The sequence below is a fragment of the Prionailurus viverrinus genome, chromosome C2 (assembly GCF_022837055.1).
Source record: "Prionailurus viverrinus isolate Anna chromosome C2, UM_Priviv_1.0, whole genome shotgun sequence".
NCBI lineage: Eukaryota > Metazoa > Chordata > Mammalia > Carnivora > Felidae > Prionailurus > Prionailurus viverrinus.
This window is the reverse complement of record NC_062569.1, coordinates 84504014-84518975: the sequence shown is the minus strand read 5'-3', so window position 1 is coordinate 84518975 and position 14962 is coordinate 84504014. Positions and strand designations below refer to the sequence as shown.

At 41.3% G+C, this 14962-nt stretch overlaps 1 protein-coding gene across 4 annotated transcripts in view; it reads left to right on the top strand.

The window, feature by feature from the left end:
• LOC125174688 (probable cation-transporting ATPase 13A4) overlaps window positions 1-14962 on the top strand; it is a 155157-nt gene that overhangs the window by 124774 nt on the left and 15421 nt on the right. For all 4 annotated transcript variants that reach the window (XM_047874319.1, XM_047874317.1, XM_047874320.1 and 1 more), the window contains 6 exons: window positions 1209-1288; window positions 2768-2810; window positions 3201-3310; window positions 5409-5505; window positions 7021-7093; window positions 14226-14397. In XM_047874319.1, the coding sequence (XP_047730275.1) occupies window positions 1209-1288; window positions 2768-2810; window positions 3201-3310; window positions 5409-5505; window positions 7021-7093; window positions 14226-14397 (575 nt within the window). The remainder of the gene's footprint in view (window positions 1-1208; window positions 1289-2767; window positions 2811-3200; window positions 3311-5408; window positions 5506-7020; window positions 7094-14225; window positions 14398-14962) is intronic.

Sequence of the window (14962 nt, the reverse complement as noted above, 5' to 3'; positions counted from 1 at the left end):
GTCTCCCACAGTCTCCCAATAAAGATGCCAATGAAGTCACTTACAGAGCATGTTCTTAAGTAATTTCAAACTTGTAAGTAGGTAAGAAATACCTATTGAATATGTCATAAAGGGGCAAAAACATTTTGTTGTCTCATTTCTAGATAGGTTTAAAATTAGTAAATTTGATTAGCCCATTTCTCACCATCTAGAGAAATAAAGTATTAGGAGCTTCTCAAGTCATAAGGATTGCTTTTGGGTGGCTGTCTTCATACTGCCATGGTGAGGGGTCAAACGGTGAAGGGGAAATCCATCAATTATAGAGGAAAGCAGTCCAAGAAAGGAATTCTGTTAGGTTTTTGATAGAGAGTCTACACAAGAAAAGGTCAGAGTTAACAATTTTCTGATGAAGAATAAACCCATAGCAGGGGCAGGTAAGTTATATACATAACAGGTGGACAAACTAGAGAAAGATTGTGTCTAGTGTAATCCAAAGATAAGTTCTTTGTATTCAATTGCTTATCATCTTAGGCACTGTTTAAGACAAAAAGATTAAAGACGTAGAGGCTGATCAAACATTAAGCTGAGTTACTTTCAAGAAGAGCAAGGAGCACAGAGATCTAACAGAAGAATTCAGACTCTGTAGAATAAAGCTCAGGTGGATGGAGCTGGTATAGATTTATTATATCTCCAAACCAGCAATGTTCCATAGCCAAAATTAGACTTGGGATATCAGCTGAGCTCCACAATTGGTCAAGCCCAGATGGCATGGTTAAATCCAAGACCACTAATTGTCACTATTTCATCACGAGGCTGTTTTTTCTGCTCGTTCTGAACAATTTTCTGAGAAGCTGTTGCCTCCTTTCCTTTCCCTAGGATGCTGACCTCTTGATATCTTGCAATTTCTCATACTCTACTGGTTCAAGATTCCATTAAGCTCAGGATTTTTTGACCACCTTCTTGATGGCAGTTCAGCTAAATATCTGAAGGTCATCATTTTCATCCAATATTTTTATTAAGCAGTCATCTTGACTGATTTTTGGTCTCCTTGGTCGCTTACTTGATGACCAAGGTCTCAATGTCTTAAAAAAAAAAAAAAAGACTTCTTGGAAACAAATTGTGTTTTGCCATTCATGGATGTTATTTTCCAGTCAGCGTTCTAAGTATCATCAATTATCTCATGTATGACCAACTGACGTGATATAAAGTTTCTCTTGGGTTCCTTACAGATACTGATAAATGGAACAATCTTTGCAAGAATGTCTCCTGGGCAGAAATCCAGTCTGGTGGAAGAATTTCAGAAACTGGAGTAGGTTCTTTACCAATTCAGGTGGTATGAAGTGCCTGGAGCATGACAGTCAGGGAGAGTGTGAGAGGTACAAGAAGTCCCCTAAGGCAGTGGTTCTGAACCTAACTGCCTATGACAGTCACCCTGGGAGCTTTGAAAAAATAACAATCCCAGGACCCCACTGTCCAGATATTCTAATTCAGTTGTTCATGTGAGGCTTGGACATCAGTGTTTTTTCAGCGTCCCTCAAATGAGTCAATTTTGCGCCCAGAGTTGAGAACCACTGGACTAGAACATATGGGACGTGAAAGTGTGTGGTGAGAAATGAACCTGGAAAGATAGTTTGAGTTCAGCTCCTGAAGGTACAATGAGAATTTAGACATTATAAATTATCATCACAGCTGTGATATAAGGAGATTCGTATGGCAAGGGATTCACATAACCTTAAAAATACTGAAATATTTATATGGCAAAGTATCTTCTCTGTCCTGAATCAGAATAATACTTCTCTTTTAACACAAAGGGTCTCCATTAGAGAATAGGTTCTCCAATAGAGAACAGTTCAAATAAAGTGCCCATCATTTGAGACCCTATATTTCCTGTTAACAGAACCCATGGAGTCCTGTAAGTTTTCTTCATTTCTGGTGCTGGACCATATAGACATGACTCCTAATCTTTTCACTCCCACTTCATCCCCCCTGATTTAGTCACTAGGCAAGCTTCTTGATTCAGAAAGTCCTGTCTTCTTAACTTGGTTGAAAACCTAGATAGTAAACTAGTTGCCTTCATAGGACAGTGTGGAAGACAAGTACAGCAAATCCTATAAATACTGTCAGAGCACTCCTACCTTAAAAAGCACACTATCCATAATCTTTGTCAAGAATTAAAGCCAGCAGGATGCACTCACCCTCAAAGAGCGATCCTGATGCAGGAATATATTTTCTTTCTTCAAAGTCTGGGCATTTGTTAGTTGAGTGACTGCTAAAATGGCAAATTTCCTGCCCTGTTACTATTTACAGCACCAAGTAATTTTCGTTTATTGTTTTAGAAATCAGAAGACATTTTTCCCTACAGCATCTCACTGAATACTCATAACACTTTGTAGGAGAGAAAAATAATGGCCAAAATGGTCAAGTGATCAGGTCAAAGATCTTGATCTGGCTTCAAATCTGGTGCCCTCTCCACTGTGCCATGGTGTTATGTCATAAAATTGTGAACATCCCATTTTACAGCCAACAAAGCTTCTTTCTAAGCAGTGAAGTACAGGGTCTCCCTGAAATGCTTGGAGTCAGGGTGGTGTGCTGGCTTTCCTAATCCATCGGGGAGCTGCTGAGTCACACTTTACTTTTAGTCAAACTGGACCCTTCAGAAAACTCCCTTAAAATAAAGAATCAGAGTGTCCCCTAAGTAACGAAGTTCATTTTATTATTTTTTTAATTAGAGAAATTAGCAGTTAAAATTGCTTTGATTTCCCCTCCAATTGACATGGCTCCCTTTTAGTTACTTTGTAGGTATGTGCGGTGATGGAGCCAATGACTGCGGGGTAAGTAACTGCCTGTGTGTGGGGCCATGATCACACCAGGACACACCAGGACTTACACTTAATTGCACTTGCCTGGAGTCCTTTAGACATAATATCCCTGGGAGACACTTATCTCCATTCTTCTTGATGGAGGAACTGATGTGGAGGGTTTGGGAGGGTTTTGACCAAGGCCACACAATGACTCAGTGATCAGTATACTGACTTCTTTGGCCAGATGTCCCAGTGCCGTCTCTTTGTTATGCAACAGGCAGAACAAATTCTGGTCCCCTCCTGGCTCATGCTTGGGTGCATGGGTCATCCTGTAGCTAGCTTGACGGGCTTTTTCCCGTGTGGCCTCAGGAGAGACATCTGTGAGTGTGCAAGCAGAGTAAGCTGACTCTTTGCTTTCAGGCTTTGAAAATGGCTCACGTGGGCATCTCTTTATCAGAACAGGAGGCATCTGTGGCCTCACCTTTCACTTCTAAAACTCCAAACATTGAGTGTGTACCTCACCTTATCAAGTAAGTAGACGCTTTCCACCAGCACTGTTTTAATCTCTCTTGACTTGTAAGTTCAGATCCCATTGTTCGGCCAGGGAAACAACAGGGAAATTTTGTGTCCCTGGGTGGGGTGGGTGCTTTGCAGGACAATGCAGTCAGCCATTCTACTCCTGGGTGGACTTACCAGTAGTTAAAAATAACTGTGGGAGAGTAGTGGCATAATGAAAACCACTCAATAGGTTATTTTTAGAAAATTGGAATCTGGGACTTTTTTTTTTAATTTTAAAGTTTGTTTATTTATTTTGAGAGAGAGAGAGAGAGCATGAGCAGGGGAGGGGGCAGAAGCAGGAGAGGGGCAGTGAGAGGGGGAGAGAGAGAATCCCAAGCAGCCTCCATGAGCAAAACGGAGCCTGACTCATGGCTTGAACTCACAAACTGTGAGATCATGACCTGAGCTTAAATCAAGAGTCAGATGCTTAACCACTGAGTCACCCAGGCACCCCTGGAATCTGGAACTTGTAACTGCCTTGAAAGTGTTGATCTTATTGTTATTTTTACATATATCTCCATAGGTGCTTTATAATGGGGGGTAGAGACAAACTTTCCCTTCCCCGATTGCCCTCTTTTCCTCTTGCCTCTTTATGCTTCTTTGGAATATCCTTCTTATGCCCAGTTTTCAAAATATTAACTCATCTTTGCTGCTTCTACTGAACTCTCCCTTGGTGCTTTATCTGTGCCTCCCAGAAGATGTACTTCTGCTGTATTTTATTGGGATGATAGAGATGGTTAGCACTGTGGCCGCTTTGGGTGATTATAACTAGCATGTATTTACAGTTTGTGAAATGCTTTAATAACCATTATCTTATACTTCCAAACAGCCTGGAGATGTCGGAGTGGTCACTGTTTCCTTTTACAAATAAAGAAATGGAGGTTTAGAGAACTTAACTGAGGTTCCCAAGCTCACACAGCCATATAGGATTAGAAATTATGTTAGAACTGATGCTATTTAAATGTTTTCTCTACAAATGTCATACTATTCCCACCACATTAAAATGATGATTTCGCTGGCTCCTCCCAAATTTTTAAAAATTTATGTGTGTGTTTGACAAATGTTTATAGAGCAGGCACTTAGTACCAGGAACTGGTGAAGACGCTGGAGACCCAGAAGCAAGTAAATCACGCATTCCTGGACCTCATAAAGCTTTCTTCTGGTGGAGAAGTCAGGCAATAAACACATACACAGATAAATCAAGGGTAATGGGAAAAGAAGGCGGCTGGGGAGGTGGAATTGGCTGCTGCAGGTGTGTGGCATGCGAAAACCCTTTCTAAGGAGGTGAGAGATGACGAGAAACTACCTTCTGGTAGAGCAAATGACAGCAGCTGAGCCCCAGTACAGGGTAAAGCCCGCTCTGAAATCAGGCTTTGGAATCCCAGGAAAACATTATGACCAGAAGCAAATTTAAACTCGTTTCTTTCCAATGAAAGTGATAAAAGTGGCATCTCATAAATAATCTATTTTATGCTTTAAATATATACCATTTACTCAAAGTCCACCAACAGTAACGGAAACAAACACGTTCGTTGTTTTCAGTCTATTTAAATTCGATATATGATGTATTTGAGCATAGACACTGTTTCAGTGCAGTTTTAGAAAAAGCGGGGATGGCCAAATGATTTGAATGAAATGAAACACCTTCATGAAAAGGGCCCCCAAGCCTGCAATCTTATGTAAATTCCTTAGTTTACAAATGAAGAAACTGTGACTGACAGAAGGAAATGACCTTCCAAATTACACTTGTGAGTAGGTACGAGCTCTAGGACGCATCCCCAGGTCCTCTGACTCCACTCTGACATGATGCCCACAGAGAGCACGAGGCTACCATCCACTCTGGGCTCCCGAACTGGACCAAGGCTGGGGAGCTGGGCCCGGAATTGGTCTTTCCTGAAAGTCTAGTCGTTTAGCATACTGACAGGCAGCTCCCTCTGGCTCAAGGCTGTCCAGTCTGTCAGACAAACTGTTTAATAATCAGGCTTTGGAGTGTTTTTCCTAAGCTCAGCTGAACAACAGTCACTGACCTTTTTTCCATCTCCTTACTCTGTCCTTTCTTTCCTTACACAGGGAAGGACGTGCCGCTCTCGTTACCTCATTTTGCATGTTCAAGTACATGGCACTGTACAGCATGATCCAGTATGTTGGTGTTCTGCTGCTCTACTGGGTATGACTGGTGACCCGAGCTCTTGGTTAGAACTGAAACAAGGAGTTGCATCCTCCCAACCTGCAGTGCCTCTTGAGGAAGAGTGCACGTAGGGGAGCTTGGAGGGCCAAGGGCCCCTCTGAAACTACCTTTATGGTGAAAGTAAATCAGAAATAGATGCACACAGGAGAAGCTGAAGGTGTCAATTCTCTAACTGTCTGACAGAGACATTTTGTGTGTAGCAGTAGCTGACGATCAAGGCATAGCACTTTCTCCCGGTTGCTTCTGGCTGCTTGGACGAGGTCTCCATCTTCTCTGTTCCAGTGTGAGTCTACCCGAGCGTACCATTCAGTAGCGAGATGATCTGGGACTGGGGAGCTGGTAAATGTTTCAGAGCCGCTCTCCCTGGGACAGCAAGCCCTGGTTATTCATGTTTGCTGATTTCCGTGGTGTAAATATGCCCACCATGGCTGGTTTCGAGCTGCCTGCCTGACGTCACTGAGCATGGAGTTGGGAAGAGATGTGCACATAGCATGTCATTGTGTAGTACTTGCACCCCCACGATAGAAGACTTGTAAATATCTTAAAGAACATAGATAACAGCACAATGTAGGAAAAGGATTAGGAAGTGCTGGATTGGGGGTATTTATTAGCTTTGTTTTAGCATAATGTATTTAATGGTAGATTTTTATAATTTCAGGTTCTATAATGGCTGTGTTTAACAGCCAGTTCAAAAAAAAAAATCCCTGAAAACTTTGCAATTGACTCTCATGAGCAAGTATAAGCAGCCTGATGATGATTCGTTAGATTCATCTCTATGTCCTGCCCTCTTGCTTCTGGGCTGAAGGTTTTAGTTTTGTTATTTTCAGATTGCTTATGTCTTTTCCCGCTCACAATGAATGAGATGGAGAAGGAGAGGCTGTGCACAGAAATTTGGTCCTATTTTGGAATCCCAACAACTCATGCTACAAACTAGAGTTGAACTTGGGTCATCTTGATCTCCTTTCCACTAAAAGGGGGGCAAGGAAGCAAGTTACTTGAAATCAGTAAGATCTTAACCTTTTTTTCCCCAAGAATATCAAGGATGCCTTATCAGGACTTGCTAATAACACCCAAGACTGCAAATAGTGGGTTCACTTATTCTTTTTCCACTGGTAAAATTTGGGTAAGATCACCACACATTTGTCTCTTGTTACTACTGGGAACTCACTGTCCTGTTGTGCCAGACCAAACCCTGACTTTCTGCTAGCAGGTAGAAAAGAGATCAGAGATGGATCTAGTAGAGTAAGACATCTCCCTCAACAGGAGGATGTTGATGTACAAAGGACCCAGCCTAGAAAGCACACAAAGGTGGCCTCCTGGTTGGAGAGGGTTTCACAGCCTTATCTTTGGTACTTCTACCAACACAAACTGGACCCTGGCCACACCTTCTTCTTGTAAAATCCCATGTTGCAGGAACAAAAATGAATGCAACTGATGTCAGACTTCATCCAGAGGGTCACAACCTTTTTGACCTGCTTTCCTTTTTCTTTTCAGGAGACAAACAGCCTTTCAAATTACCAGTTTCTGTTCCAGGATCTGGCCATCACAACTCTTATTGGTGTAACAAGTAAGACATTTTTGAAACTTTCTTGGCTCTTCCAGAAGGGCTGGTCCACTAGGAGGGACACCAGTTGCAGCCTCAGGGATATGGGACTTATGCCCAAGGGTCTATTCAGAGAGGGAAAGAGGAAATAGGGAAAGAGTCTTGGATTGAAATAAAAGTATTGGCCATGGAAAAGCTGGTTAGTTATTTTTCTTTTTTCCACAAAATACGGGGCTTCCATAATGGTCACTAAACTTATTTATTTATTTGTTTGTTTGTTTATATTTTGGGATACTTTATTGCTTTTCATTTTTTAAAAATATAATTTATTGTCAATTTGGCTAACATACAGTGTGTGCAATGTGTTCTTGTTTTTGGGTTAGATTCCTGTGGTTCATTGTTTACATACAACACCCAGTGCTCATCCCAGCAAGTACCCTCCTCAATGCCCATCGCCCATTTTCCCCTCTGTCCACCACTCCTTCCCCCCGCTACCCTCAGTTTGTTCTCTGTATTTAAGAGTCTCTTGTGGTTTGCCTCCCTTCCTCTCTGTTTGTAACTATCGTTTCCCCCCTTCCCTTCTCCCATGGTCTTCTTGTTCAGTTTCTCAAGTGCACTTTGAAAATCAGGAATGCTGTCTTCAGTATGCTTTCAGGTGTAATTATAGTTAATATATGCCCAGTTTATAGAGGCTGGATAGCTTTTATGCTTTAGATCTTTTTTTTTCTTAGTTTATTTATTTACTTTGAGAGAGAGAGAGAGAGAGAGAGAGCAATTAGGGAAGGAACAGAGAGGGAGAGAGAATCCCAAGCAGGCTCCATGCTGTCAGTGCTGACAGGGCTCAATCTCATGAACCACAGTTCATGACCTGTGTTCAGATAATGACCTCAGTTGGAATCTAGAGTTGGACACTTAACCGACTGAGCCATCCGGTCCCCTTGTTTTAGATCTTTAAATCCTAGCCTTTGGGGATTTTGAATGAAGATTAAAGATAATCTTGCCATTAGGCCACTCCCATTTCCACTTCTTGATTAACATGAATCGTCTTCCCAATTTCCCTGCTGTAGGCTTTCACCCCAACCCATCCACTCCCCACCATCCACCATATTCTCTGCTTTCTTCTCTGTTACATATAAATGCCAACAGCTCCACTTATACGTTTAATCCTACCTCTTCCTACCTTCTTGGGGATTTTCTGTTGTAATCTCCTTCTTCACTGTCATCAACTTTTCTCTGGTCTGCTGGATCAGCATATAAATATATTTTCTTATCTTCTACCAGAATTATTAGCTATTTATTGAGTGCCTAATTTGTACTACTAAGTGCCTATTAAGGCACTTAGAACACATCAGTGAAAGGGAAAAAATTTTCCTTTCCTTGCATTCTGGTAAAACAACCTGGTTGTTCAAAGACCTGGAGCCATCCTTGGTTTCTCTTTTCTTTATCCTTCACATCCCTTTGGATGGAGCTCCTGTTGGCTCTGCTTTCCGAAGTTCTGTACCCCCTGACACAGAACCATGTCACCTCCCTTACGGATTCCCACAACAGCCTCACAACTCATCTTGCTTCCCCTCCTCCCCATTTACCTTTCAAAGAGCAGTAAGAGTGTTAATTTTGAAAAGTAAATTTTATTTTTACCTACTTGCTTAAAATGCTCTAGCCCCTGCCTTCTTCTGCTTCACTTACAACCACATTGTTACATTCTTATCCCAAGCACCAGGGTCTTCTTGTCACTTGAGCATTGTCAAGCTTGTGATCACCACAGTACCTTTGTTTTTTCTCTTTTCTTTGCCTAAAACACTCTCCCTTTTCATCTTTTTATGGCTTTGGTTTTTTCTTATTCAGATCTTAGCTCAAATGTCACCACCTCAGGAAGTTCACTTTAAGTAGTCACCAAGCCAATTTTTCTCTATCACATAATTGTGTCTATTTTTTTTTTTTTAGTTCCCAAGTTTTATTCAAGAATTCATACAAAATGTTCCAGATAAATGAGTTTTAATCCACCTCTTCCTCCTCTTTCTCATCCTGGTTAATCCGGAAGTAACACAGTTTGTAACTCTCTTTGCTGTTAGCAACTACTCGCAATGAATCACAGGGATTATTCTTCATATATATATTTTTTATGTTTATTTCTTTATTTTGAGAGAGGGGGGGAACAGAGAGAGAGAGAGCATGCACAAGTGGGGAAGAGGCGGAGAGAGAGGGAGAGAGAAACAATCCCAAGCAGGCTCTACACCGTCAGTGCAGAGCCCCATGTGGGGCTCAAACCCAGGAACCATGAGATCATGGCCTGAGCCTAAGTTGTATGCTTAACCAACTGAGCCACTCAGGTGCCCCCTTCAAATATTTTTTTGATGAGTTATTTCGAACACCATTTGGAAAAAAGCACCTCAGAAGTTACTGTAATCTTGTTTTTGTTCCTTTCAGTGGTTAGAGCCCCTCCAACTGAGATTCCCAGATTTTCCATTCATTTTGATTCTCTAAACTGCTCAAATTTGGCAGCCTCCATGATTCCCTCTTCTCCAGGGTGGGTGCAGTCAAGGGCAAACTTCATAACTTGCTGCTTCTTCCTTTTTCTTTTCTTTTTTTTCTTTTTTTTTTTTTTTTGGCCCCCTTTCACCAGAAACTTTTTCACGGGCACCATGGTGGCAGTGGAGGCAGAAAGCACTATTGTGTTCTATTTGTGTGTGTGTGTGTGGGGGGGGTGCCCATCACAACCTGAAGTTATGCTTTTATCTGTGTTTTTATTTGCGTCTTCCTGCCTCCCCTCTCCCAGAGTGTGTGCGTTGTGAGAACAGCACCTTGTCTATCTTGACTACTGCTGTGTTCCCTGTAATTCTGACAGTGTCAGGTGTATCCAAGGGGCTCAAATCTCTGGAAAGAACACCCTCTGGAAAGAACACTCAAATCTCTGGAAAGAATTAACAGAATTCTTCTTATGAAGCCAAGCCTATCTCTATGTAACTTGCACCCATCCCAGCTCTGTGATTTAGGGTGGCAAAGAGCCATCTATGTTTTCTCCCTAGATCAGTCTTTCTTCCTGAAAGACTTCCTGTCTTTTGAAAACAGCCCTCATTTCTGCTCTAATTGTTCTCTGTTTAGTAACAAGCATCTCCAGGTTTTCCTCTATATTTTGATAAATAACTTGATTATTTTTTTCTTATGGTTACTAATATATATTCATTATAAAACAAAGACGGAAAACGTTGCAAGATATAACAAAGGAAAAAATCCATCTTTATCCTACCATTCAGAACTAACAAATTAAAGCATTCTGTATGTATATAGATGAAGAAATTTGAATTATGTTCTGTATATAGTTGTGCGTACATTTTCTTCACTTAACTTTGTCATAAATTTTCATGTCATTAAATATTTTAATTCTTTTTTATTGTGGTAAAATATACAAAGCATAAAATGTGCCATTTTCACCATTTTTAAACATATAGTTCAGGGGCATTAATTACATTCACAGTTTTGCGCAATCATTGCCACTCTTTACTTACAAAATTTTTACATCTCCCCAAACAGAAACTCTGTACTCATTAAGTAATAGCTCTCCGTTGTTCTGTCAAGCCCCAATGTGGGGCTTGAAACCATGAACTGCAAGATCATGACCTGTGCCCAAGTTGGATGCTTAACCGACTGAGCCACCCAGGTGCCCCTACAGCCTTTTATATTTGCTCAAATAGTTACTTTTTAAAAATGTTTTCATTTTTTATTTTTATTTATTTTTGAGAGAGAGAAAGAGAGACAAAGCACGAGTGAAGGAGGGCCAGAGAGAGGGAGACACAGAATCTGAAACAAGTTCCAGGCTCTGAGCTGTCAGCACAGATGTTGAACTCACAGACTGTGAGATCATGATCTGAGCCAAAGTCAGATGCTTAACCAACTGAACTACCCAGGCGCCACTCAAATAGTTACTTTTACTGGACAAAAGAAAGAATGTCAATGAAGAGGTAGAAATTATAAAAAAGATTCTTTAGAAACAATTTCTTTTGGCTACTTTTCATATTTTCTGTCTTTTTATTGACATTTTCATTTTGTTCATACATTGTTTCCTAATTTCTTTGAGCATATTTGAAAGAGTTGTTTTAGGGGCGCCTGGGTGGTTCAGTCAGTCGAGCGTCCGACTTCGGCTCAGGTCACGATCTCATGGTTTGTGGGTTCGAGCCCCACGTCGGGCTCTGTGCTGACAGCTCAGAGCCTGGAGCCCACTTCGGATTCTGTGTCTCCCCCTCTGTCTGCCCCTCTCCTGCTCATGCTCTGACTCTCTCTGTCTCAAAAATAAATAGAAACATTAAAAAAAAAGAGAGAGTTGTTTTATAAATTTTTTTAAACATTTATTTATTATTGAGAGACAGAGACAGAGCATGAGCGTGGGAGGGGCAGAGAGAGGGGGAGACACAGAATCCGAAACAGGCTCTAGGCTCTGAGCTGTCAGCACAGAGCCCGACGTGGGGCTCGAACTCACGAACCACGAGATCATGACCTGAGCTGAAGTCAGACGCTTTACTGACTGAGCCACCCAGGCGCCCCTGAAACAGTTGTTTTAAAGTCTTTGTCTAACATATCATATGACTTCACTCATATGAGGACTTTAAGATACAAAACAGATGGACATAAGGGAAGGGTAGCAAAAATAATATAAAAATAGGGAGGGGGACAAAACATAAGAGACTCTTAAATATGGAGAACAGAGTGTTACAGGAGGGGTTATGGGAGGGGGGATGGGCTAAATGGGTAAGGGGCATTAAGGAATCTACTCCTGAAATCATTGTTGCACTATATGCTAACTAACTTGGATGTAAATTTAAAAAATAAATTTAAAAAAAAAGCTGGGATTTGGAAAAAAATAATCAAAGTCTTTGTCTAGTAAGTCCAATGTCTGGGTGTCCTCAGAGGTTATTTCTGTGAACTTATTTTGTTCTGCTGAATATTATAATGTCGTAACTCTGGAAATCCAGATAACTCTGGAAATCCCCCTTCCCCAGGATTTGATGGCTTTTGTTCTGCTAGTTTTTGAAGGCTGTCATAGTCCATTTGTTTGGTGACTTTCCTAAACTATTTTTTGCAGACTGTATCAGTTGCCATGTATGGTCAATGAAATCTCTGTTCCTTTAGCTTTTGTTTAGCTAGTGTTTTTGACAGAGATTTTCTTGACTTCCATGAGTGTAAAACCATGAACAAAGAACAACCTCTCCCAGTCTTTGCACATTTGTTCTGTGCTGGGGCCCTTCAACACTCAGCCAGTCTTGTGCTGAGTGCAGAGATCATCCAGAGCTCAAAACTGAGGGGCTGTTCCAGTCTTTCCTGAGTGGGTAACTTGCCTTAGGTGTGTGCATGGTTTTCTATAGTCCCCAAAATACACATATGTTTTTGAAAGCCATAATTTTCCAAAGAAATGTTCTTTAGCTTTTCTTTATCATAGCTATTATTTTATGTCTCAACTGCCATCTTTTGCCCCAGGTGATTGTGGGTAGTTGGTGAGCCTTACAGTTGTTTTCAAGCAGTGGATGCTGCTGCCCTGAGTTCAGTCTTGCATTAGGTGAAACAGAGATGAGCGCCTTGCACCAGTCCTTCAGGTACCCCCAGACAGGTTAGAACGGACATACCCAATGGATGCAGTTTGCTCTTCCTCTCTGTGACCAGAGACCAGAGTCCTCCACTGGGAGGGCCAATGACTGACTTTGAGATTGCCACTGAGCTGAGGAGGGGTAGGACAACGGCAAGTACAGATGTCACAAAGCTTTCCTACCATTTTTAAGTTGCCTTTTTCTTGATTCAGCATTTGTTTGACTGCTGTAAACCTTTGTTGTTCAGAGTTCTGACAAAGTTAGTTTTGATAGTTTCTGCTTGTTTTTCAATGTTTCTGTGGAAGGATGGGACCTTAGGGCTGTCTGCTTTGCCATTTTTTCCGATGTCACTTCTCATTTTGTCATTGAATATTTTTTTAAGTTTATTTAATTTATTTTACTTAAGTTTATTTATCTGAGGATGAGAGAGTGAGCAGAGGAGGGACAGAGAGAGAACAAATCCCAAGCAAGCTCCACGCCGTCAGTGCAGAGACCAAGGCGGGGCTCGAACTCACGAACCACGAGATCATGACCTGACCCGAAATCAAGGGTCAGATGCTTAACCAACTGAGTCACCCAGATGTCCCATTGTCACTGAATATTTTAAAGCATTGCTTCTTAGCGACTGCCTGTTGTTTCATTATGTAGATGTACCATAGTTTACTGTAAGTGATGCACTAAAGAACATCTTTCTACATCTCTGATATTTTTAGCTTAAGACAAATTTCCAGAAATGGAATAACCATGTCAAATGTTATGAACATTTTCTGGTGTTTTCATATTTATTGCCAAATTGCCCTGCAGAAGGTTTGTGTCAGTGTACGTTTCCAGAAGCAGTGTATAAGAGTGCACATTATCATCATGCCCTCACCTATAATTTGATGGACTTTGCCTATTTAATAGGCAAAACTGAACCACAATTTCTTTATCCATTCATCAGTTGATGGACATTTAGGCTTTTCCCACAATTTGGCTATTGTACAGAGTGCCGTGGCAATGAGAAAGAATGAAATATGGCCCTTTGTACCAACGTGGATGGAACTGGAGAGTGTGATGCTAAGTGAAATAAGCCATACAGAGAAAGACAGATACCATATGCTTTCACTCTCATGTGGATCCTGAGAAACTTAACAGAAACCCATGGGGGAGGGGAAGGAAAAAAAAAAGAGGTTAGAGTGGGAGAGAGCCAAAGTATAAGAGACTCTTAAAAACTGAGAACAAACTGAGGGTTGATGGGTGGTGGGAGGGAGGGGAGGGTAGGTGATGGGCATTAAAGAGTGCATCTTTTGGGATGAGCACTGGGTGTTGTATGGAAACCAATTTGACAATAAATTTCGTATATTAAAAACAATAGCCCAAACCGAAAGCATTTCATGATTGTTTTTGTCTTCTCCCTTAAGAATTGCTCCTATGACTTGAGTTTGAAGCCATTCATTGTATTTTGTTCCCTCAAAACCCTGATGTACTCCAGTTTGTCAGTTTCCTTGGCTGTGTGGGCCCAAGAATTTACACTGTTCTTCTGATGAAGAATACAGTATTTTCCTTCTCTCACAAGCATAACACTTGAATTTATTTTGTAGTGAATTTGAATGGTGCCTACCCCAAGCTGGTGCCCTTCAGGCCTGCAGGACGGCTGATCTCCCCACCTCTGCTGCTCTCTGTGATTCTCAACATTCTTCTCAGCTTAGCCATGCACATTGTGGGCTTCATTCTGGTTCAGAGGCAGCCTTGGTATTCCATGGAGATGCACAGGTACTATCACAGCTCTGATGCCGGCTTCTCACATCCTAATTTCCATCAAACACGGTCTGGCCCTTATGACAAGAAGCAAAGGGTTCTTCATTCTTCTGGAGGCGTTGGCTTTCTTTCAAGTCCCTTGGGGAATTTTCCAGTGATCTTCTCTCCTCTGTAGCACAGTTTGAGGATGTTATCCATTGGCACTTACTTTTGCCTGTCTTGTGTGATAATGATCCATGACCTTCTTTTACACCTAGGGTGACCATGCGTTATAATTTGCCCAGGCAGCCCCAGTTTGAGCCTGATATCCCAGTGAAATTTTTTAAATTAATTAATCGTTGAAGTATGTTTGGCATACAATGTTACATTAATAACAAGTTATCAATTCGACCATTCTATACACCATTCCTTGCTTACCATGATATGTGGTGCCCATCTGTCACCATATATTAATATGCTATTTTTGATTACAGCTCCTATGCTGTAATTTGCATCCTCATAACATTCATTTTATAACTGGAAGTTTGGACCTCTGAATCCCCTTTATCTATTTTTCCCACCCCTTCCACGCATGTCTCCT